The sequence below is a fragment of the Bolinopsis microptera genome, chromosome 5 (genome assembly GCF_026151205.1).
Source record: "Bolinopsis microptera isolate Bmic1 chromosome 5, MBARI_Bmic_1.0, whole genome shotgun sequence".
Taxonomy (NCBI): domain Eukaryota; kingdom Metazoa; phylum Ctenophora; class Tentaculata; order Lobata; family Bolinopsidae; genus Bolinopsis; species Bolinopsis microptera.
In genome coordinates, this window is record NC_087076.1 from 13,411,673 (window position 1) to 13,435,381 (window position 23,709).

A 23,709-nucleotide genomic window follows, 5' to 3' on the forward strand; every position below is an offset into this window, starting at 1 on the left:
TAGCTGCGCTGTCTTTATATATTTGCTGATAGATTCGCTGATACCTAAATATGTCTGGTGCAACTGCTGCTGCAGCTGCAAAGAAGTTGAAACTGCCTTCAAAACGAAGAGATTCTAACACTTTGGACAGCCTCCCATCCAAGAAAAAATCGAAACCAGTAGCTGGAACACCTGATGCCTCTGCATCCCTTCCTGCTGATGATTCATGTCCCATTGAATCCTCCACCACTCAGCAACTCCCCAAACTTAAGAATTCACATAGAAACAAGGACGCCTGTCCCTGTAATAAATCTCTTGGATCCTGGAAGTTAGACTGTAGTCAATGCAGTCAATGGTGGCATTTAGAGTGTGTGGGGTTGAAGGGTCTGGAAGAGAAGGCAATCAACAAACTGACAGAATACCTTTGTCCGTTCTGTTATGTCTCACCAATCCCCACAGTTTCTACGGTTGTGGATGTCTGTCACATTTGTCGTAACACTCTTTCCCTTCAACAGACGAATATAGAGTGCGAATCAAGCTTGGCACAATCTAAACTCCAAGATATGTCAAAATGTTGTGCTCAACTTGACAAAATCAATTTTGAACAGTTCAGTAACCACATCGAGACACTCTCTCAGTTTGACACACGTCTTCAGCACCTACTGCTCCATGAGAACTCCCTCAAAGGCCACAACACTGATATCATCTCCTGTGACAAATCATTAGATGCACTCAATCTCAAGATTAATGAACTTCAGCATGACCTCAAACTCCTTACATCACGACCAACTCCAGAGCCAGTACATGCATCTAAGTCATCTGAGAATCTTCTAGCGAACATATCTGAGCAACTAACAGCCCTCAGTGCAAATGAACCTCATGTAACTGCAGGCATTAATGAACTTAAAGAGTCCATCAGCTCCATCCAATCCTTGCAGCATCCTGGCCCCTCCATCACCCCTACCCCATCATTGCTTCCTTGTCCTGCACAAATAACGTGTCCTCCAATCCCACCTGTCCCAGAGCAGTCTATTCCTCATAGCCAGATTCATGCTTCAGACAATATGTCAGACTTCATTACAACAGAGGAGGCCAATACACTTACTACCTTTCTTGAATCCTGCTCATTCAAGCCTGAAAATGGCCACTCAGTTCACTCAGTAGGTGTCCCTTATGAATACATGGGATCAAAATCATCTGATAATGTCCCTCCCATTCCAGAAGAACTTAAACCCCTTTTTGAGAAAATAAACAAAGTTCAAACAGAAATATCTAACTCTGCAAACTCTGACTCAGGCGAACTCAGTGCCCCCATCATAAACTCATGCTTAATCAACCGGTATGATGGACCGACCAGCTAGCTCCCTCGCCACTCTGATCGTGAGATCACTATCAATCCGGAATCCTCTATATTAACTCTATCTCTTGGCCAATCATGTGATATAAAGTTTATAGAGAAGTTAACAGGTGTTGAGACAACATTGGCTTGTCCAAACAGATCACTCTACCATATGACCCGTAGATCGCAAGAAGTATTTGATCATATGATGGATGTAAATTCAATTGATGCTGGAATCAGATATAGCTTAACTTTTAGATCTGTAGATTGGAGAAACAAAAACTCCACATGTATTATGGGCGACTCGAACACAGGTATGTTACGCTTCGGATCTTGCAAGAGGAGCACGTTTGGCGAGCTTATGCCAGGACGGAAATTCTGGTCACCCAGAATTGATGACATTGATCCCAAATCCTGCATGGGTTACGCTAATGTTGTTTTGTTGTGCGGGATCAACGATGTGAAGCAGCCTGATGTTAAGAGTCAGTCTGATATTGTTGATATTTACCAGAAACTAAAGCTAAAAGTTAAACAGATACAGAAACTTAGCCCTAACACTTCTGTATCTGTCTGTAGATTATTACCCACTAAGGATATGTTACTGAACGAAAAGGTTGATACATTTAACAGGGCTATTCACTTCGACTTGCCTCAGACCTGTAAGGGTGTTCAGCTTGTTGATGGTTTTATGCAGTTTGCACAGAACAATGTCCTTGCTTGGGAACTGTCTAAGCAGTTTGACAGGCATGGGCAACCCGACATGCTGCACCTTAATAGGACTGGGGCTAGAGTTCTTGCAGGGATAATTAAATAATCAATATTTCTTAGACTAAATGGTGGAAAAGACAAGAGAAGACGCTCTGGTAGAGTGAATGGAAGACTAAACAGCAATGTGACTAGAGACCCGGCTGCATCTCAGCAGACGACGTCTGGCGGTTAAATCAGGTATGATTAATCGTCTTCAAAAAGAAATTTGCAATCACTGTCAAAAGAGTATTGGATTAGGGCTTCCCCACTTTGAATGCTTTAACTGTAATAGAATTCTCCATGCTAAATGCTTCAAGTCATCTCAAGCACAAATAATTAACGAAAATTTTTACTGTACAAACTGTAAACATTCTATCCCTATTAAACACAATCCTTTTAAAGTAATGGTCGACTCTGAAGACCCTTGTATTCAGAAAATCTCTGATATGCTAGAAAACTATAAGTCTTATACACTTAAGGAATTTAATATACTAATGAAACCGCACTTTGAAAATAACTGCTCAACGATCTTTCAAAACATTGATGGTAATAAAACAAATTTTGACGCCTTCACCATGGAGTTAGACAGTGTATCGTCCCCCAAGTGGAAATTCCACCGAAGCACTCAACGAACTTAAGAAGATTATTGAACAATGTCCAAAGAATAATGTCCACCTAATTGGCGATTTTAACATTGATTTACATGATGAAAACACCAAACTTGTTCAGGACTTCGAAAGCTTGATATTAGGCCTTGGTCTGTCACCTCTAATCTCCACCTACACGCACCACAAACCAGGATGTAAGCAATCATGCATTGATAACATACTCACTACCAACATAGAAAATTCTGTTTACTCTGGATCAATAAGTACTTGCATCAGCCATCATCACGCTGTATTCCACATATTCAAATCACCCCTAGTCAGTAATGAGGCCCACGAGCAAAAGTACACCCAATACTACGATTATTGTGGAACTAACGTTGATCATTTTGTTAAAGCACTCGATAACGATTTGTTAAATAGGCCACCAGAGAATTTCACCGACTTTGTCTCAGTATTTAATCAACAACTAGACAACGCATGTAAACTAGAGCAACCTAAGTGTTCTAAACGAACCGCTAGGAATAATCCGTGGATTACGTCAGGCCTAATTAACTCTGTAAATAGAAAACATGAGCTTTATGAACTTAAGATAAAGGCAGGAAAAAAGGCATGTCTTAACACTTCAACACCCAACCAATCAGACTGTCTTTGTTATCACTGTACAAATAAAGTAATGCGTCATCAGGAATTTAAAGCACATCGGAAGTTATTAAACCACCTCATTAATTGTGCAAAACATAAGTATCACGGGGGAAAGATTGCTGAATGTATTGGTGACAGCAAGAAAACTTGGCAGATAATTAACGAATTACGTGGTAAGAAGAGACGTCAGACGAAACCTAACTTTATTATTGATAATGAGCGTGTAACCAATCGTCGTGTAATTGCAAATGAGTTCAACAAGTACTTTGCAACAAGTACTTTGCATCTAATCTTAATGAAGTGTATTCTCATGACTATTTAAGAATAAATGATTTACCAACATTTACCGACTACCTCCCGAAATCCATCACATCCAGTATTTATCTTAAAGACTGTGACAGTGCTGAAATGATAGAGACCATAAACGAATTAAAAAATGGTAAATCAAGCGACATACCTATTCATGTAATTAAGAAGTCGTGTCAAGTAATTGCACCGTATTTAGTGAAGTATTTCAATAGATGCATGCAAGAAGGCCTATTTCCTGAAGAACTTAAGACAGGGAGAATTAGTCCGATTTACAAAAAGGAAGATGAACAGCTTTTAGGAAATTATAGACCCGTATCGACACTACCTGTTTTTGGGAAAATACTAGAAAAACTGATATATGCTGGGGGGCATACAACGGTCATGTTTTTTGTCCGTTCGGTACCCTATATTTTCAAAACGGACAAAAAATAGAGCGGACAAAAACGGACAAAAAATAACAAAAATGGAAATAACATTTAGATGCTTCCTCCTCCTCTTCCTCCTCCCCCTCCTCTTCCTCCTCCTCCTCCTCCTCTTCTTCCTCCTCCTCTTCTTCCACCTCCTCCTCAGTCGTTCTCCTCCTCCTCCTGGGTCCTCCTCCTGGGTCCTCCTCGACTCCTGGGTCCTCCACCTGGGTCCTCCTCCTGGGTCATCCTCCTCCTCTTCCTCCTCAATCATCAGTCCTCCTCATCAGTCCTCCTCCTCATCCTTCTCGTCAGTCCTCCTCCTCCTCCTCAGTTCTCCTCAGTCCTCCTCATTCTCAGTCCTCCTCCGGAGTCCTCTTCCTGAGTCCTCCTCCTGAGTCCTCCTCCTGAGTCCTCCTCCTCCTAGGTCCTCCTCCTTCTCCTCCTCCTCCTTCTCCTAAGTCCTCCTCCTCAGTACTACTCAGTCTCTCCTTCCCTGAGTCCTGTCTCTCCTCTTCCGACTCTCGGCCGCCCCGAGAAGCCATCCTATGGGTAATCATCCGCGTGGGCATTCCTCATTCTACTGCTCAGCTATGTCCTTCGGCGAAGCCCACAAGAACCGAGATGTATCCTCCTTGTCAGCCGGCCGTAAGTTCGCCGCAGTCCGCCTCCGGCGCTGGACCTGCCTCTGTCCTCGTCCTGAGGGCCTCTGCTTTGGTCCATCCTCCTCATTAGGTCTCCTTCGTCGCATCCTAGTCTCGTCTCTCACTACATCCGCCTTTCTGTCATCGTAAGCAGAACTTCACCTTCTCAGACAGCAGTAGCTGGACGCTCCGTGCGCAGTCCTCCTCCTGTGTGCCATCATCCTACGCCTATCTAGCAGTGTCCTATGCCCTCCTGAAGGACGCCTCCTCCTACGACCGACACTCAGCAGAGGGCTGTACCGGTCCCCCTCTCCCTCACCTACCTTCTCCTCCGAGGTCCTTCTCCTCCCGCCTACTCCTTCACTCCCTTGGTCCTCACGTGCTTAGCCTCTCGGTCCTTCTCATTCTGCCTCTGTCCTCTTCCTCCGTCCTTCCTCCTCATCCCTCTCAGTTCATCACCTCCTCTCGCATTTCCTCCTAGACAAATCACCTACTCAGTATCCTACCTTCCTCGGCTGTCCTCTATCCTCCTCACTGGGTCCTTAATGCTCATGGGTCATTTCCTCCTCTTCTATCCTCCTCATCGTCTTCCGCAGTCCTCAGTCGACACTCAGAAGCTCACACGCATGCTTTCTCGTAGGCAGGAAAGCCTCACTCACTGGCTCCCACAGTCACCATTCCGCCGCCTTACGAGGACAGTTCCGCGCCGCCTAAGGTCTACTGCTGGTACCAGACGTCCTTTGTCTGGATCCGAAGTGGACTCCGGTCGTCCTGCCTCCTACCGGGACAATGTTGACTCCGATTTGGTCTCCGCCGGCGACAGGGAGAAGAGGCCAGATGGCAGGCGACGCCTACCGCCGACTCGCTGTCTGCTACTAATGGCGCACTACAGCAGCCTCGGCCCAGCAGCCTCGATCCGGACACATGGGTAGCCGCTCGTCCAACGAACCGACTGGCAGAAGCGACGCTGTAGGCTGCTGGCAGCCGGCGCAGGACCGCAAGTTGTAACCCTCGAGGTTGCACGACGCAGACGAAGCTGGGAGACGGCAATGGCCCATCACTGCAGGCTAGCCGACCCGCACATGCATTCAAGTCGATGAATGCACAGAAGATGGAATCACGAGGAGCTGGCCGCAAGCAGGTGGCCGACAGCAGCCTCCTCCCATCCAACCAACCTCCCCCCCCCGCCCCCCTACATGCGTACTCTCATCCTAGATCAGTCTTCCTCCTCCTCCTCCTCCTAGGTCCTCCTTCTTCTCCTAGGTCCTCCTCCTCCTCTTCCTCCTCCTAGGTCCTCCTTCTTCTCCTCCTCAGTCCTTCTCCTCCTCCTCAGTCCTCTTCCTCCTCCTCCTCCTCCTCCCTCTCAGTCCATCCTCCTCAGCAATCCTCCGCAATCGTCCTCAGTCTTCCTCCTCCTCGTCAGTCCTCATCCTCCTCCTGGGTCCTCCTCCTCCTGGGTCCTCCTCCTCCTCTTCATCCTCCTCCACTTCATCCTCAGTCCTCAGTCCTCCTCCTCAGTCCTCCTCATCCTTCTCGTCAGTCCTCCTCTTCCTCATGATAGTCCTCCCCCAGTCCCCCTCCTCCTCCTCCTCCTCCTAGGTCCTCCTTCTTCTCCTAGGTCCTCCTCCTCCTCTTCCTCCTCCTAGGTCCTCCTTCTTCTCCTCCTCAGTCCTTCTCCTCCTCCTCAGTCCTCTTCCTCCTCCTCCTCCTCCTCCTCCCTCTCAGTCATCCTCCTCAGCAATCCTCCTCAATCGTCCTCAGTCTTCCTCCTCCTTGTCAGTCCTCATCCTCCTCCTGGGTCCTCCTCCTCCTCTTCATCCTCCTCCTCTTCATCCTCAGTCCTCAGTCCTCCTCCTCAGTCCTCCTCATCCTTCTCGTCAGTCCTCCTCTTCCTCATGATAGTCCTCCCCCAGTCCCCCTCCTCCTCCTCCTATTCATTCCTCCTCCAGTCGTCCTCCTCAGTTCTCCTTAGTCCTCCTCCTTCTCATTCCTCCTAAGTTCTCCTCCTGAGTCCTCCTCCTCCTCTTCCTCATGAGTCCTCCTCCTGGGTCCTCCTCCTCCTAGTTCCTCCTACTTCTCCTTCTCCTCCTCCTCGTACTCCTCAGTCTTCCTTAGTCATCCTCCTCAGCCATCCTCCTCAGCCATGCTCCTCAGTACTCCTCAGTCCTCCTCCTAAGTCCTCATCCTCCTCCTCAGTCCTCCTCCTCATCCTTCTCCTTAGTCCTCCTCCCCCTCAGTCCTCCCTGGCCCTAGTCCCCCTCCTCCTCCTGTTCACTCCTCCTCCTACTCCTCCTCAGTTCTCCTCAGTCCTCCTCCTTCTCAGTCCTCCATTAAATCAGTTTTGACTGAAATTTGACGGCTGAGTTAGCATTGGCTTAAACTGTCTTTGACCAAAACTTGACGACTGTACAAGTGTAAAGCTGAGTAACTAATTCATAACGCGATGACAAGTGATCATGAATCCGAGGGTGCGGCGCATAATCATATCCATCTATATCTATGCAAAGTCCCAAATTTGATTTAGCACAAAATTTCCGGTGAAATTATCTGGAACTACCAACAGTTTTAATATGGTTATCGTACTTCCAACCTCAGCGCAATTATTTTTTAAATATTGTTGTTCCTATTTACGTCGTCTCATACACGCACAGTGCACACCAACAATCAAGCTCATGTGAGCGAGAATGTTGTAAAATAAGTATTACACGAAATTTTGAAAGGATTGCAAAAAAACCTGGTCATTAATGTCAGTATTATAGAATTTTGCTGAAATATACATATACATTAATGCACATTAATGCCCATTTATGCCCATTTATGCCCATTTATGCACATTAATGACCGTTGTATCCCCCCCCTATATGCTAGGTTGTATAGTTTCTTAACCTCTAAGGGAATAATTCATGAAAACCAATTTGGTTTCAGAAAAGGGCATTCCACTAGTCATGCACTTAATTATTCTGTAGAACATATTGAATCGTTAACTAGCAAAATGCAGCACGTACTAGGTGTCTTCGTAGATCTTTCTAAAGCCTTTGATACCCTAGACCACTCTAAGCTAATAACAAAATTAAATAACTATGGTATCCGAGGAAATGCTCTAAATCTTATCTCTAGTTATTTATCTAATAGAAAACAATTTGTGGACGTTCTTGATGTAAAATCTGATGAATTACCTGTAGAATTTGGAGTCCCCCAAGGGAGTGTGCTCGGACCTCTACTGTTCATACTGTACATAAATGATATTTGTAATATAACAAGTCTAGGTAAATTTGTTCTATTTGCTGACGACACTAATATATTTGTTGCAGCCGACTCAAAGGATAAGGTATATGACATGGCTAACAAAATACTGCAGGCTGTTAATAAGTACATGATAGTAAACCTACTACACATTAATGTAAAAAAGTGCTGTTACATGTACTTCTCTCCAAATAAACGTAACAATAATGAATTAGACGCCGATATAAATAGCTATTACCTATCCATGAATAACAAGGTAATCAAGCGTGTTAGTCAAACTAAATTCCTTGGAGTAATTATTGATGACAAATTAAGTTGGAAACCACACATACAATCTCTTAACAAAAAACTAAGCAGTGCTTGTGGACGTATCTACCGTATTAAGAAATGCTTACCAGAATCACTATATAAACAAATTTACCATTCTCTCTTTGAATCACATCTCGGTTTTGCTATTTCTGTGTGGGGAGGTATTCCTAATATCCAGTATTTATTACTCAGAAGAAATGTATAAGAATTCTATTCGGAGACCATAAAAGGTATGTAGACAAATTCAAAACATGTGCTAGAGTTAGACCGTTCGGCTCCCAACGTTTGGGTTGCGATTTTTATGTTAAGGAGTCTACCAAACCTCTATTTGCAAAACATAAATTACTAGCTGTAGAGAACCTATATAGACTACGTTGCCTAATGGAATTTTTTAAGATAATTAAGACAAGAGTACCAATTTCAATGTTCTCTTTGTTCACCATATCTCATAGGAAAGACAATATGTTAATCACACCTTCTCCAACTAAACAATTCATCTATAAATCAGCGTGGCTGTGGAATGAGTTTTGTAAAATTGGCTCATTTAATTTTAATTCCTCTTGTTCTTCTGTTAAGAATAAATTACAAAAGTCATTGATGAATGCCCAAAACAGGTATGGTGCTGAATGGAATGACAAAAATTTCACTGAATTCTAAGTTAAACACAATATAATCCAGGTATCGGCAGGCGCTGCCGCCAAACGACATTATCATGCATATACTTCTTTATTTTCAGCAGCTAGTATGTTAGCGCGCATAACAAGGCGGGCTAGCATTTTACCGCCATTCTAGGTTTCACTGATTTCACAATACACAATACACAATATGTCCGATTTGATTCTAATTGTTGCTCCTAATCTGATAATTCTAATGACAGTGACTGCTCCCTATTAACCAACCGACCAACATTTTCGGTCGAACCCTAAAATTACTAATACCAAATTTAAACCCCACATATGCGTGTATAGTCTCCAAATCTTCTCTCTGCTCTCGGACTTTGTTCTTTTGAATAGAACTGTTTGTATACTTTAACAAATAGTGATTTTAACTTTGAGATAAACTGCTAGATTATTATATTTTTGTACCAATGTTCACCTAACTTAACGTCTCTCACTGACACCATCACCCGGCAACCAATTTTAAAGTATAATTTATTAACGATCTGACTACAGACTGGCGGTCAACGTTCCCCGTATAGTAGCTCAACGGAGGGGGTAATCAGGGCACGTGTTAATGAAAATTGTACGTGTCCTTCCACAATCCCCTCTGTTGGGTCACACGTTATTTAACGGGTGATACTCGTAAAATATCTGTTCCATATATTGGACCGTCGACGAGTCCAACTCGTCGACGAGTCCAACTCGGCGCGCGTCCTGGTAGGTTGTAAACCTACAACACGTTATTGGGGACTGAGATCGCTATCGTGTAACTAGAAGCAGTATATGCAAAGTAACTTAGGTGATAGGCAATATGAAATTACACATCTTACTTTAACTTTATCCCGTCACCCATAGACTTATCAATTAACGGCTGGTGGTGGTGTCATCGTTTGTCGTACTCAAACCGTTTCGCGGTTGCGAATGCCGGCCCATCGAGGAAAATCTCTTTACTTTGTATTTTAACCATTATAAAGTGTGATTTAATTAGTCGGATATGGTACTTAACTGAGTACTTAACTGAGTTCAAACAGTCCCCGAAACGAAAAAGCAAACATTTGATTTTTGTTTCGGCGACTGAATCGTTGATGGGCCGGCAAATATTTGTTGTCGAGTAGTGTTGAATACTCATATTAACATGATTATTGATTTAATTTAGGAATTGTATATAAATATCTTTGACCAAGTTTAATTATTAATGACAATGCACCCCAGCGCTGGGCGCGCGCGGCGGCTTTGATGTTAGCGGCTACAAGCTTGAAGCTATGCAGCTGCAGAAAAAATGCCGCGCGCGTTCAGCGTGGGGCTTTTCGTTTTTGATTTTACAAATGACAAAGCAACTTTTAATGATTATTAATGGAATTATCGGATATTTATAATTCAATATGTATTGATTCTTCTGTGGAAAATAAAAATTGTATTTTACTTAAAAATTGTATTTTACTTATACCTCTCACGCGCGATCAAAAGGGGTTTCAGCGTGTGTCAAAATCATTGTAATGAGCAACCCTTTTTCGCAGGCCCAACGAATTTTTGCTTTGGGGTTGACGAATGTTACTCGTCTAAATTTCTTCGAAGTAGCGCGCGCCGCTTTCTTCTCGAAATGGCAAGTGCTACGAAGTAGCGCGCGCCGGGCCAGACTATTAACAATGGTCACTATATTCACATAGCCATGTGTATACGCGTACTGCGTGACGCGCTTGTTTCACAAGTTGAATATATTTCTCTACGGCGGTCGCGCGCTACTGCAAGCGAGAGGGCTCTGGTTAGAGCAAGTCACTATATATATAGTTTTGGGGTCGTTCGTACATATTACGTAATATGTACGTCGTACGTACATATTACGATTTTTACCCCCTCCCCCAGGAAAAGTTACTGGCTGGTGGTGGTACTACATACTAGAGTTGGTTTAATTTAAACAGACGGCTCGACCTCGCGCGCGACATCAAGCATGATTTGCACACGTGGCGCATTCCACTGTTCAAACAGCTAGGACGTGACACAATTCAGCCAATCAGAGTACAGGAATCCGCAAAGTTAAAGCTGTGTACTTTTAGGCCCAAAATAATACTTTTCGCGATAATTCAAAATCTACACTGTTTCGGGGGGGGGGGGGGGGGGGGGGGGGGGGGAACGTTTTTACAAGGCGAACATTTTGTTGAAAACCAGACGTTTCTATCTTTTTTATTTTCGAAGTTAGGCCCCTCAACCGTAATCGTGATCAAATTCAATACCCAATCCCCCCTCCTGACAGCAATATCACGTAATCGATCATGGCCTCGCCTGACCCCCGCCCCCTTTTGACTTTTTCCCTGGAAACAAGCAATTTTCTTCCTTTGATGCTATACTAAATACTTATACTACCCTGATGCCTGATCATAATGAGCCGGAATCGGGAATCATTGTTATTATATCCGGCCAATCACCTTCTTAACTATTTACTATAATAGTCGAATTCCGATCAATTTCAAATTTTTTTCACAATCAGAGTGAAATTGAGTGGAATTTGAACTAAAATATTGTCAAATTTGTATTATTCTAGAGGGCAAAAAATAAAATGTTGATTACGTAATCAACAACCAACCCCCCCCCCCATCCCGATATCAACCGTAAGCATTTGGAAACCCCCTCCCCCTCGGCTGATTACGCATACGTAACTACGTAATATGTGAACGACCCCTTTTTATGAATACATTGTAGTACTGTCATGCAGCACTGAGCACGCTTGGCCATCAAATTCGTAATTCGTCATGGATATTGTAATCGATTTATGGCGGCACAATCAGGTAGGGCCGTTTTCGTACTTAGTAGAGTAGCGCAAGGATGACAATTAATCTATACACTATACACTGTACTATATCAGCCAAATTCTGAACTTTAATATTTCCGAAGTGCTCTCAAATTGCGCTCATGGCTGTAAACATAATTGATAATAGCTTCTCTGATAAAAAATGTTGGGTGACTACTAACTTACTAACTTCTGGGAAACCCTTTTCTTGTCTGAATTCGCTTTTTAAATTCATATCAAACACATCAAATAGGCTGGGATATCTATGCATAAATATAAAATATGTAATTTATACACTGATCATGTACGATAATTATAAAAATAATTAATTGCTGTCAAAGCTTAATGGCGTTTATGAAATCGATATTCTGAATGTTAAATACATTTGCTATAAATATCTTTTACACTATATACACTGTCAGTAATAAAATAATTTAAAGCAAGACGCTTATGTACACTTAATAAATATAATATTTACAGTTAAATATAATGGTTATAAAAATAGTTCTGAGTAACCCATACCACACACTTTGCGTTAATTCCTGATTTAAGACAATTTTTTCATAACTTTCGGTAAACACGGTCGTTGGACCAATCTTCACAAGTCTCAAAGGCTGTTCAGCAGTGGTTGTCTTCAATAGTACCAACTGCCGGGGTTCAAAACTGGGGAGGGGTGGTGGAGATTCATATAACTGGAATTTCTGATGGGATATCTGGGGAGGTGGAGAAGGGATGTTCCGAGAGAACTTTAGGAGAGTCCGATGCATCAAGGCGTGAGGTCAGATCTGAAATATTCGTTAACCGTAACAAATTGGCGTTAATATGTGTAAATACAACTGCTTAGGGGTCGTTCACATATTAAGTAATCACTTTTTGAACGATCGATTTTTACCCCCCCCCCCCCCCCTCATCCGTAATAAGTTTTACAGATGGCTATTGTGTCAAAATTACACTAGCGTTGTTCGGCGGCGGCGCTTCGCGCGCGAAAAGTGGCATGCAACGTATGTCAACACTAGCGTAATCATTGACATTTGGAAACCCCCTCCCCCTCGGCTGATTACGTCATATGTGAATGACCCCTAGCTTCTTTTTTCTACACCAAATTAAACTTTTTAAATCTACAACCACAATCAGTATTCGGTATTTCAATCAATATGCATGCATATAATTTAAATGCCTCAAATGGATATTCTGTACCTGGAGAACTGTATGACCGCCACGATACCAAGTATGAACTCTAGTCCACAGAATCCGATACCAATGTAGGACATGATTGCGTCTAGATGTAACCTGTAGAATACAATGTGATGATATGAAAAGTCATGAATATGAGAAAACTGTTCGGGAACGATATTGAGGGAAACGAAATAGACGCACTATTTTCATTACATTTGTTTAATTTTAAGATTCTCTATAAATTGATGTCGTAATTGTGTCATTTAAAATGAACCCCAAAATAAGCCCCCAATATGAACGGTTGATGTGAGTAAATACTCACACATAAGTCTGGAATATCATGTTAAAGACATAAGCCATTATCATGGGAAGAGTCAGAAGTAGGAACACGATCATTGGGAACGCTGTCTCGGTCAAGTTTCCTTTGTTTCCTGAAAAAAGATGTGAAACGTATGTTTTCAATAGAAAGTATACTAGTTTTGGAGTTTCTCTAACTCTGACACCATTAACAAAGTCTGGGACCTCATTTCTTGAGTTAAACTCAACTCTTGAGTACAATGGTTACTCACTACATAATGTGGGTTTAGGTCACAAGTCCTCACTTTAACAACAAAACTACACCAATCTAATTAGCTGCTTGGTTCATACACAATAAACTTACCGGTATACAATCGGATAGCTTCACAAAGAGCGTAGAGGAACAGTAGAGATACCTCAGAGGCCAGGGTGGAGGAAGCGTAGGGTAACACTGTGCCTGGAATGTGGAAATGTATTACCTAATTTGTGTCAGAACGTAAAAATGAAGATAATAAAGTCTAGGAATAAGAAATTAAGAAAATTAGACAGTGACCAGTCATCAATATTGATGAAGCATAATAATTAAATTATTAGGTAGCACAAGAACTAAATTAACAAGTAAAATACAATGGGAATGGAAAGTAAGTGTATTCTAGTTCATTCTTAGGTGAATTGCTTCAACTTCGCATGGAAGCTCAATTTTGGAGAAAGCCCGGAACTTACCATGACAATTATACATGATACATGATACAGATGATTCAGCACAATTCAACTCAATCGATCAAACGGAAATTATATATACGCGCGCTAATAGGCGCGCATCGAAAGATCTTGAGAAACGACCCTAACATTAAAGTTTACGCGGCCTCCAGATAATTCCACATGTCTTAATCAATTAGGTGACCGATTGTTGGCTACAACTTATCGATGTGTAAAATTTGTGCCTGTGCTATCAATTACTAGAAAACTTCTACCGCCTGTCACCAAAATTTGACAAATCGAGAACGATCCAATTTTCCGTAGCCTGGATGTGCTTAGTTTGTGTACTGTAAACAGAATAGGTAAAGACGACAATTTAAGTCATAGATTAACGGTTTAATTTCACACAGCCTGTGCAAAATTGAAGACAATGAAAATTGATAAACCAGCATAATAACATTAGTAGTAGCACTAATCAATATGCAAAAATGTATCGTAGGTACACGCATTAAAATCATTATCCTCAAGATCACTCACAGTAAGGTTGAAAGAGTACACCATCAGGTAGGATTAAAAGGAACTAGAAAGCACACAAACTAGGAAGCACAAACCTTTCCACACCATTGCGAGAATTTCAACGATGAAAAAAAGAGAGAAGTAATAGTAGTTGTAGTAGAGAAGTATTTGTAGAGGAACAGAGGAGAGAGGTGCCGACTGTTGGCGAACTATTGTCATAATGTCTTCCTGCTTGAGAATAAAACGTTCTTACTATTAGAAGTTACATTTCTAGTATGCATCATAGAACATTTTTATTTAACCTTGGCAGCGTTTCAAAATTAGTGCTCAGGTGGATCGAATTACAGATATTTTGAGATTCCACGTATAATGTGGTTGCTGTGTGTAACGTGTCACATTGAATAACATTTCAATAAACAATAACATGAGCTATACTTTGACACCGATACTAAAAATATATCATTCATCAAAACTGTATATAGAAATACAATTATCTAAAAAGCAAATTCAACACATTCTATCATTCATATGGTTCACAACAGGGGTCTTCTATCCAGAGAAGACACCGTTAAATGAGGTTTACAATTACATGTTACCAATCCACATTCCTGATTTGATTATTTACTTGGCCCTTGTAATATATTAAATTTCCCATTACAAACAAATCGTACACAAATGTTTGACAATCCGAAGGTTTTCTTTCCTCAAAACACTCATGTTTAGGAGTTTAAATCGAACTATATATATTTATATATATATATATACAGTCAAAACACGGCATTACTCTCGACTTTATTTCGGCTCCAAAGCGCACGAAAACATTTCATCACACTCCACAATTCGCGGCGTATTTCTCACTTCTGTAAAAATAGCGTTTACTCTTAAAACAATTCATTAACCTCTATAAATATTTACCTCTCGTTTCTAGTAAAAAGCAGTATTCAAGTTGATATATAATATATACACAATAAATCGTACAACAGTCCTCTGTTATACTCCACAACTGTAGAGAGCCCCCAATGTAAAACAATATACCATGAAGATATGGCGGATGTTGATTGACGGTGCAGACGATACAACATTTTACACTTATCATTTGACCATTAAAGGTGCAGCAGTAGAAACGCTCTTTAAGGTAAAAATTAAAATGAGTAGGCTCGACAGAGGTAATATAATAATAATAACACCTCTCTACAATAATTGATTAAATACGGTATAGTCGACGAATGAAGGATAGGTCATGTTAAAACTTTACAAATCATACCGTTAAAGGGAGAACAATTTTCCCTTCAAATTGGGGAAATCTAGAAATTTACTCAACGACATTATATATATATTACAAAAACAACCTAGAAGGATAATCTTGTCCCACAACATTTTACTATAATATCTCTTTAAAAAGCACTAAATCCAGCCCCGAAAACCTCCGCTCAAACAATAACAATATACCTAATACACATATCTAGAGATGAATGTTACTCATCCGGTCTCCTAATGTCCCCGTACCATGGTCATTTGGTCGCCTGTTTGCTGCGGTAGCGTCGTGACTACCCGACATCTTGGGATATATACACGACCTAATTAAAAGAAGTCCCAATACAATGAACAGGGGTATAAAAACCGTGGTTAGGGTGTACTTAGAGTGTTCAAGGTGCTGACATAATAACATTTCAAATGATATCAACAGCGCGGTAAACGTTATTATCCAGAAGAATTTCAAGATTCCCCGGTGGCGACGTGACGTGTAATGAAAGTGTAATCTGAGGTAAATGATAAGTCTGAAATATATCCACATTCCATCGGTGATCCAGATGGGCGTGAAGACCGTCCACCAGGATAACGTGACGTCATGTTCCAGTTTCATGGGTATTAGGATGGAGGTGGTGAGGAGGGAGAGAAGCTGGAGGGACAGTTCGAAGGGGGAGATACCCAGCCATTCTGCTATCTCCTTCAGAGACAATACTTGCAACATTCCTAGGTGTTTTTAGTTAGAAACTGTCAGAGTTGAGATAAGATTTTTAGGAAGCTTATTAAATGAGATTTAATCATTAGGTAATGCTAAGTGAGTTATTTGACGATGTTTGGGTAATCTTTTTGATAATACTGAGGAAAGTTATTCACTGGTAGTTCAGATTTTCACCTCAGAAAGAGGATATCAATTAGGGATAATATATTAATCAGAGAGAAGGTATTGAAATTAAAAACGAAGTTTCGTTCTGATATCTTATACTTCAACGTGCTCATAATTAAACCTGGGTGATGATTAATATGCCAAAGTTGACAAATTCAAATGGTAGTTGATAGCTAGGTGCCATAACAACTTACCAAATAAGGCAATTTAAACCCATAAAATGTTTGAAGCTCAGAAATCGCTTGATAAATTTATAAAATAGTTATTGAGAATTGCATTGGAGATATGAAATACGACACAGCACCATTTTGGATGCATTTTAGAAATGACGAATCACTATTCATTATCAAGATACTACAGCTATCATAATTCATAATATTGAAAAATATGAGACACTGCTACATTTCAAATTGGTGCAGTGTAAGGTGGCATTTAAAATCAGGTACAGAAACAAATTACCACACAAACATTCATTCTCCGAGCACCCATAAAATATTCAATATTGACTTTAAATCAAATTGAGCTGCAGCAATTATTATAACCATTTATAATGTCGTATTATATATAAATAATTGCGAGACTATCGTAGTAGTTAAGCACTGGCTAGGAGCAAGAGTCTGTTAAGATTACAACAGTATTATAAGGAGTACTATAATTCTTAGAATGAAATTTTGAATCATCATATCAATAAACTCAGATGCTAAGGAGGCTGCCGTCTCAAATATTTAAATTCCCGATTACATTCTTAAATAGTATTAATTACCAGGCTAGACTTTGTATTGAAAAACAGGTACAGGTCAAGTTTTTTTGAAAGCAAACATAATCAACGTCTATACGTTTGACCGCACGAGCATTTTTAGCATAATTATTCAAGCAACTTGCATGACATATAATCCAATACAAGTATGTAAGAAGTAAAGATTGATGTCTGCAATTAAGGCGAAGTCAAATATGACTAATCATGGCCATGGGAATCATTACCCCAAATACGTTTCCTCCATGTGCGACAATCATGTGCGACAATCTTGAAAATTAGGATGATCTTGTCACCGCTGGTCTTATTTTTCTTAAAATTTGACATGACATCATATCAATTGACAATTTCATAGCAGTAAAATTTGTTTCAATACTACAAAATTAAAAAGCTAAAAACTATTCCCAAAACTTCAATAAAACAAATGGAACAGACTACTATCTCTAGGATCTACAATATCGTCCCGAGTTGGAGGTACACTTTGGCAAGGCGCCAGTGAAGTACAGGCCGCATCATTAATGTGCAGCCTCGTTATATTATCAGGCATTATTGCTTTGTGTTTCTATTCGGATCAAAATATGGATGATCCATGGCTTCTTTGGCGGTGAGACGTAGCTGGTGGTCGAATTTAAGGAGGCCATCAAGCAAGCTTAGAGCCTCATGACTTATCAGGTGAGTGTTCTCAGAGGTATGGAACCGCTCCCACCTTTTCTTGGAATGACGTCCGATCATGGCCATTAACTTTTGATCTAGTTCAATGTTATGCTTTTGCAAGTACTCATACAGCTCATCAGTTCCCAAAACTTTTGCTATCTTATGAAGCTGGTTGTGGTTGTCGTAACCGTTGAAGAAAGGATCTTTCTTGAAGATCATGCCAGCAAACATACACCCATAACTCCACATGTCGAGTGAGTAATCGTAGTACTGATCGTCTACAAGTAGCTCCGGACCCTTGAAGTGTCGGGAGGAGACCCTCACGTTGTACTGCTCCAGAGGGTGGTAGAACTCGGCTAGACCCCAGTCGATCAGCTTCAAGGTCCTCTTCTCGTGGTCTATCATAACATTGTGGGGCTTGACGTCGCGGTGCATTATCCCCATACTGTGACAAAAGTCCAGGGCTTTCAATAGTTCATGCATGTAATATCGAATGTCCAAATCAGTGAACGTTGGGAAGAGCTGCTTGTGGTCGATTGCGTTGACATGCTCAAATATTAGTGCAGGAGTTTTGCTGATGGGATCCTTAACAGCTTCAATCAACGTTATAACATTTGGACCACCCTTTACATTTTCAAGTATTTTGATTTCTCTCTTTATTTTGCGCTTTTTAACAGGCTTAAGAATTTTACAGACAACTCTCCTATCGAGTTTCAAGTCCTGTGCCTCGAAAACCTCACTATATTTTCCCCGTCCCAGTTTTCTTATCAGCTGGTATCTGTCAGGATCGTTCCATTGTATGATGTGGCTATCGTAGTCCCAGTATTCTTTGGGTTTACCAGAGTTAACATCTGTGTATACTTTCGCTTTTGACTGTGATGACCTGAAAAGTAAGAGATGTAAGAGACCAAACATTGTGTCCTGATCATAATCACGAAAATGTTCAAGATTTAGCACATAATTCAATCGAATTAGATTCCTGCTAAGTCGTTATACTCGTTGATAAGGGTATTTTCTGAACTAAGTATTTGATAACTTAAAAGATATTTTCAAAGAAATGATTATATTATTAATTGTTCTTACGTTCTTCTTCCTGCAAAGTTGCCACTCATCAAAGCAATAGGGCTGTAAACTTGGTGGGACATTCGTTTCACCCTACACCTCCTAAAAATTAAATAAAATTAGGCCTTGATTGGTAATATGATAAGATGTTAAAGCATGAAATTAAATGAAATGATGTGCTTGTTTAACGCCAATATGGATATCAACTGACACAACCATATCAGAGCGGTTCTAAATTGTGAATAGAGGTGAAAATATTCAGCAACAAACAACTAGATCATCTCAAAAAACAAATCTATTCAGAAAAAATCACTTATATTATATGATAATGTTTTAACATGTGGCTGCAGGGTAATTAATAAAAGTAAGATTTACTGCTAACCGTCCTTTAAAATATACTAGTTCATATCATATTCAGTCTTAAGCTATGTCTAAAGCTATTAATGGCAATTCTTTCTACACTCTACAGCAAAATTTGCTGCAAACAACTATCCAAATCAAATAATATCCGATAACAATGCAATTCATGCATGCAGTAAAAAGCATTTATGTAATGTGCTGTGAGCTTGTCCGAAATCAAGACAGTATTATCAATTGTTTTTTATTGCAATAACTACCGTCTACCTTACTCGGGAATATTATAGCGGGTTAATTTATGACTGGGAAAATTAATGACCAGGAAAAATATGGCGGAATGTTCCAAAACCCACCAAGCATCAAAATGTATTACTATTAGTTTACCTTACTCGGGAACATTATAGCGGGTTAATTTATGACTGGGAAAATTAATGACCGGGAAAAATATGGCGGAATTTTCCAAAACCCACCACTTTATCCCAGTCATAATATTCCCGAGTAAGGTAGTCAGCAGTTACAACTCACTGAATACAGTTTCACTACTGCACTGGATAAGATCCTATATATTATATATATGACAGGTTAAAGAGAAGGTATAGCATGCATGGTGCAAGCTTCAAGGGACCCAGGTACTATCTCAGTACGACAACGATGGACCAGGGCTAACATTATAGTGCTAGTCAGGACTATCATGCCTTGTTGAGGCTAAAAATGTTCTATATAAGGCACAATTGTAAGATGAATGATGATACTTACAACTCGACTGCTAACAATTAAACCTCGGCCTATAACTGCTTAACTGTTTTTGAAATTCCAACAAGGTACCGCGTGGTCACTGACCCTCTAAAATAAAAACTACACTATGCACTGTAATGCAAGCTGTTTTCACGGCTTAAAAGCTTAAATTATTGGACCCACCCCCACGTCACTTTACACTTTTAGGTGCCCTCACCTAAGTGATTGAAAGCATTACTTCACCAGAACATGCCACAATATAATAATCTGTTCGTTTTGATAGAGGTAAAAGCCTAAAAGCATATCTGTATCTCAGCATACCACTTCTACCCTTTTAAGTGATATAATGCTAAGATATTTTTAGAGTTTGTGGTAACCTTCGATAGGTGAAAATGAAGTCACTTTTTCAACTTCAAACTCAAAGTGGAGGATGTTTTTTAAAGTGGTGAGACGCTAACTTTAATAACAATGAACTGTTGATGTGAAAATAAATCTCCATTCTCAAATGCTCTTAAAAGTTTAAATAAAATGAGATCATGCTTTATGATTGATGAGGTGGGATGGTTTTAAAGTGCTATAATGGCCTAAAAATATCTTGAGAAATATCCAAATAGGATCACCCTGGCCCCATATTCTACCTATCAATAAATATTGTTAATTTTGGTTGCAAAGATTAGTTTTTGCCAAATAATGTAGAGCACATCATAATTCAGATCATGTAGTCGACACATTTTCTGCTGACAAAGATCCATCAGAGACCTGATGGTCATGCTTACTTTCAAAAATTGGGTTGAATAGGTTATACTGTAACCAAGAAGATGTTTTTGAAACTGAGAGGATTTGGCCAAATTCCTTGTGCTTGCGGTGCAAAAATATATATAAATTTTACAAAATTTATCCATCAATTTTCATAATCTACTCAATATCGTTCAAATACCAATTATAACCTTAGATAATACTTGCCTGAGATAATGAAATATGTGTCACTCATTTAATTATAGAATGTGAGTTATCTCACACTTTCTTTTGGAATGAGGGGTCTATTTGATTTTCATGAGGAGATGGATGTGAATCGTGAAATGTGAGGTGTCACCCTCACTTCTGTGTGGGTCTATATATATGCAAATTAAAGGTATGATTTAGATTCAGGAAGCTTGAATTTTGGTAAACATTTTGGGGCTGTGCCCCTTAACCCCTGCTATATCATGTGAACTAAAACTGAACAATAAAAAGGACTTTGCTAGATCTTACATACATTGCGTTCAATGGAGGCACAAGTTGGAATAAAGTACTAACCTTTCTTTCTTAGTTGATTCTCATTTGGAAGCAAAGACAAGGTGATCGAATAACTAGTAACTACAATGGGTTTATTACAATGACAAAAGTATTCTTTAAAAACACTTTTGTCAAATTATACTTTAATCAAGAAATCATTCTGAAAGAGTATTTTAATTATTATTATCAGAACTTTATTAGGAGAGGAGTCTCATAACATGAGATGCCACCTATTGGAGGAGGATTATGAAAATGTTCTGTCTCAACTAAATGAGTGTTCAGAAACATTGGATGAGGCTATCAAGGAACACAATAATCAGAAGGCTGAAGCCCAAAAGAGCCAGCAAGTCTAGTCTCTTGAGCGGACACACAAGGCCACACTAATCCAGTGGTTATAATAAAGTTTACTTCATTTAATCACATAATAAAGTATTATTATCAATTATATCATTCCAATGTCAACATTTAAATTCTTTTGGAATTAAAAATGTAACAAGGTTAAGGGGAAATTATTTAGTAACTACTGCACTGGTTCCAACTGAAGTGAGGCTACGCGTCATGAAACTTGCGGTACTGCACTTAAATGCCAAATATTTGTTAACTTGTTAATATAGTGACTGGACAGACTGCTGAATGAGGTGAGTAAGGACCCATCTTGGGTTAATATAAATTATAATATTATACAAAATAATAAGTGTATCAAATACAACTGATTATGCTTTGGTTTTCTTTGGGGGTCATATACAAAACCCGATTACATGAACATTATATAACAGATTTTAATATTTGCAAAGATTCAATTGAAAAAAATTCAACACAAAATTTTTCAACCAGTTTTAGTTTAAGCTTTATATCTCACTCAAAATGTAACGATGAAATGTTTAATAAATATGATAAGCACTCTGCTTTAACATCTCTTCAATACCAGTATACAATTCATTAACTTTAAAATCTGGGAAAAAGTACAGTTAAGAAAGGGCTCCAGCTCATGACCAAATTAGCTAGGATATAAAATGATAAGAGTAAACCAAAACAATTAACAATATCAATCATCATTACTAATTTCAAATTTAAATAAACCTATTTTTACATTCATTTTAAAGCTGCTGCTGTTCTCTCCCAACGAGTGTAAAAAGTCTTTTGTGATTTTGTCTATGTTTCCCTCAGTCTCAATCACAAATTTCACCTTTTCACAGGACGGATTTGGTTCTGTATCATTGATGTTTACACCAGTGATGTTTTCACTATTGGCATTTTCACTATTGATATTTTCATCATGATATTCAATCTGATCATGCATATGAAAGTAAAGGTTCTTTTTTGATCGCACAATCTACTTTATCTTTTCCCTCTTTTTGTAATCTTCTTAACTGCAGTATGCTTCCAATTGCTTCAGCTCTCTCTATATCTCTGGACTGATTTCGATCTTCACCATGATATTCAATCTGATCACAAGAATGCAATGGTTATTTTTTGATCGCACAATCTACTTGATCTTTTCTCTCTTTCTCTTTTTGTAATCTTCTTGTTTGCAGTATTAGTCCAATTGTTTCTGCCTTTCTTTTCTTTGCCTGTAACTCTTCTCTTTTATTCATGTAACATAACTCATTGACCTCAAATTATTTGTTATATAGTAGTGTTGAAAGTATTAAAACTGAACAAAGTTAAACTTTTTAACATGCTGACCTAGTAGGACAATTGAAACTATGCTCCTCATTCTGGTTTCAGACATAGGGCTACACTAAAACCAGTACAGTTGATAAAATGAACAAATTGCCTGCTAGAGTTTTACTAGTACTCAATTTACCATGTCTGGGGCACTAACCCAGGCCTAAAACCAGCTGGACACAAATATAGAATGTCACAATGACGGGTGCATGGATTGGTTTCTAAACAATTTAATATCATGCAGCCCGAAGGAGTTTATTATAGAATTTAAACTCAGTATATATACAAACTTTTATATATAAGTTGGTTATCAGAAAAATCGAATGTGCTATGAAGCACACTCATAGCACTCAGCTCAGGGGAATCAGAGGAAGACAAAAAAGCCCAGCACATTGGACTGGATAATGTATCCTTCAATCTCATCCCTCAGAAGACGAGCTATGAGGTCTCCTAAGTTTTTTACGTAAATTTTAGAGATAATTTATTGTAGCTTTTATATTATGTAAGATTTGCGGACGACATGATCCCAGAGCTACTTTGTTATACTTGCTGTTTGGTGTCTCAGCTACATGTGGAGGATCCCCTTTTTTGAAATTGTTATTAATTAATTATTGAGAACGCTTGATTCAAGTATTCAAGAAAACAGCAATTTCAACAATTTCATTACTATCGTCAGTTACTATCAATACTATATCCAAGGCCAAGGTACCAGCAAAT

At 39.6% G+C, this 23,709-nt stretch overlaps 1 protein-coding gene across 2 annotated transcripts; it reads right to left on the reverse strand.

The window, feature by feature from the left end:
- Positions 1–11,929: 11,929 nt before the first annotated feature.
- On the reverse strand, positions 11,930–22,980 carry LOC134814869 (casein kinase II subunit alpha-like). 2 transcript variants are annotated; one of them, XM_063823169.1, is made up of 6 exons: positions 22,938–22,980; positions 14,452–14,587; positions 13,506–13,598; positions 13,167–13,275; positions 12,866–12,958; positions 11,930–12,453 (listed from the first exon to the last, which is right to left on the reverse strand). In XM_063823169.1, exons 2-6 carry the CDS (start codon positions 14,573–14,575, stop codon positions 12,435–12,437), a joined length of 438 nt encoding a protein of 145 aa, XP_063679239.1. In that variant the 5' UTR covers positions 14,576–14,587; positions 22,938–22,980; the 3' UTR covers positions 11,930–12,434. The 2 variants fall into 2 exon arrangements, with proteins under 2 accessions (XP_063679239.1, XP_063679238.1); XM_063823168.1 differs by lacking the exons at positions 11,930–12,453; positions 12,866–12,958; positions 13,167–13,275; positions 13,506–13,598; positions 14,452–14,587 and adding exons at positions 16,484–18,778; positions 18,979–19,059 and having other exon boundaries at positions 22,938–22,963.
- Positions 22,981–23,709: the final 729 nt, after the last annotated feature.

Excerpts from the sequence above, each read along its gene's own strand:
- LOC134814869 (XM_063823168.1), bottom strand. The coding sequence starts at position 19,040 with ATGTCCCACCAAGTTTACAGCCCTATTGCTTTGATGAGTGGCAACTTT. Across the intron at positions 18,779-18,978 it reads AACTTTGCAGGAAGAAGAAC|GTCATCACAGTCAAAAGCGA; the intron begins GTAAGAACAATT and ends CTTACTTTTCAG.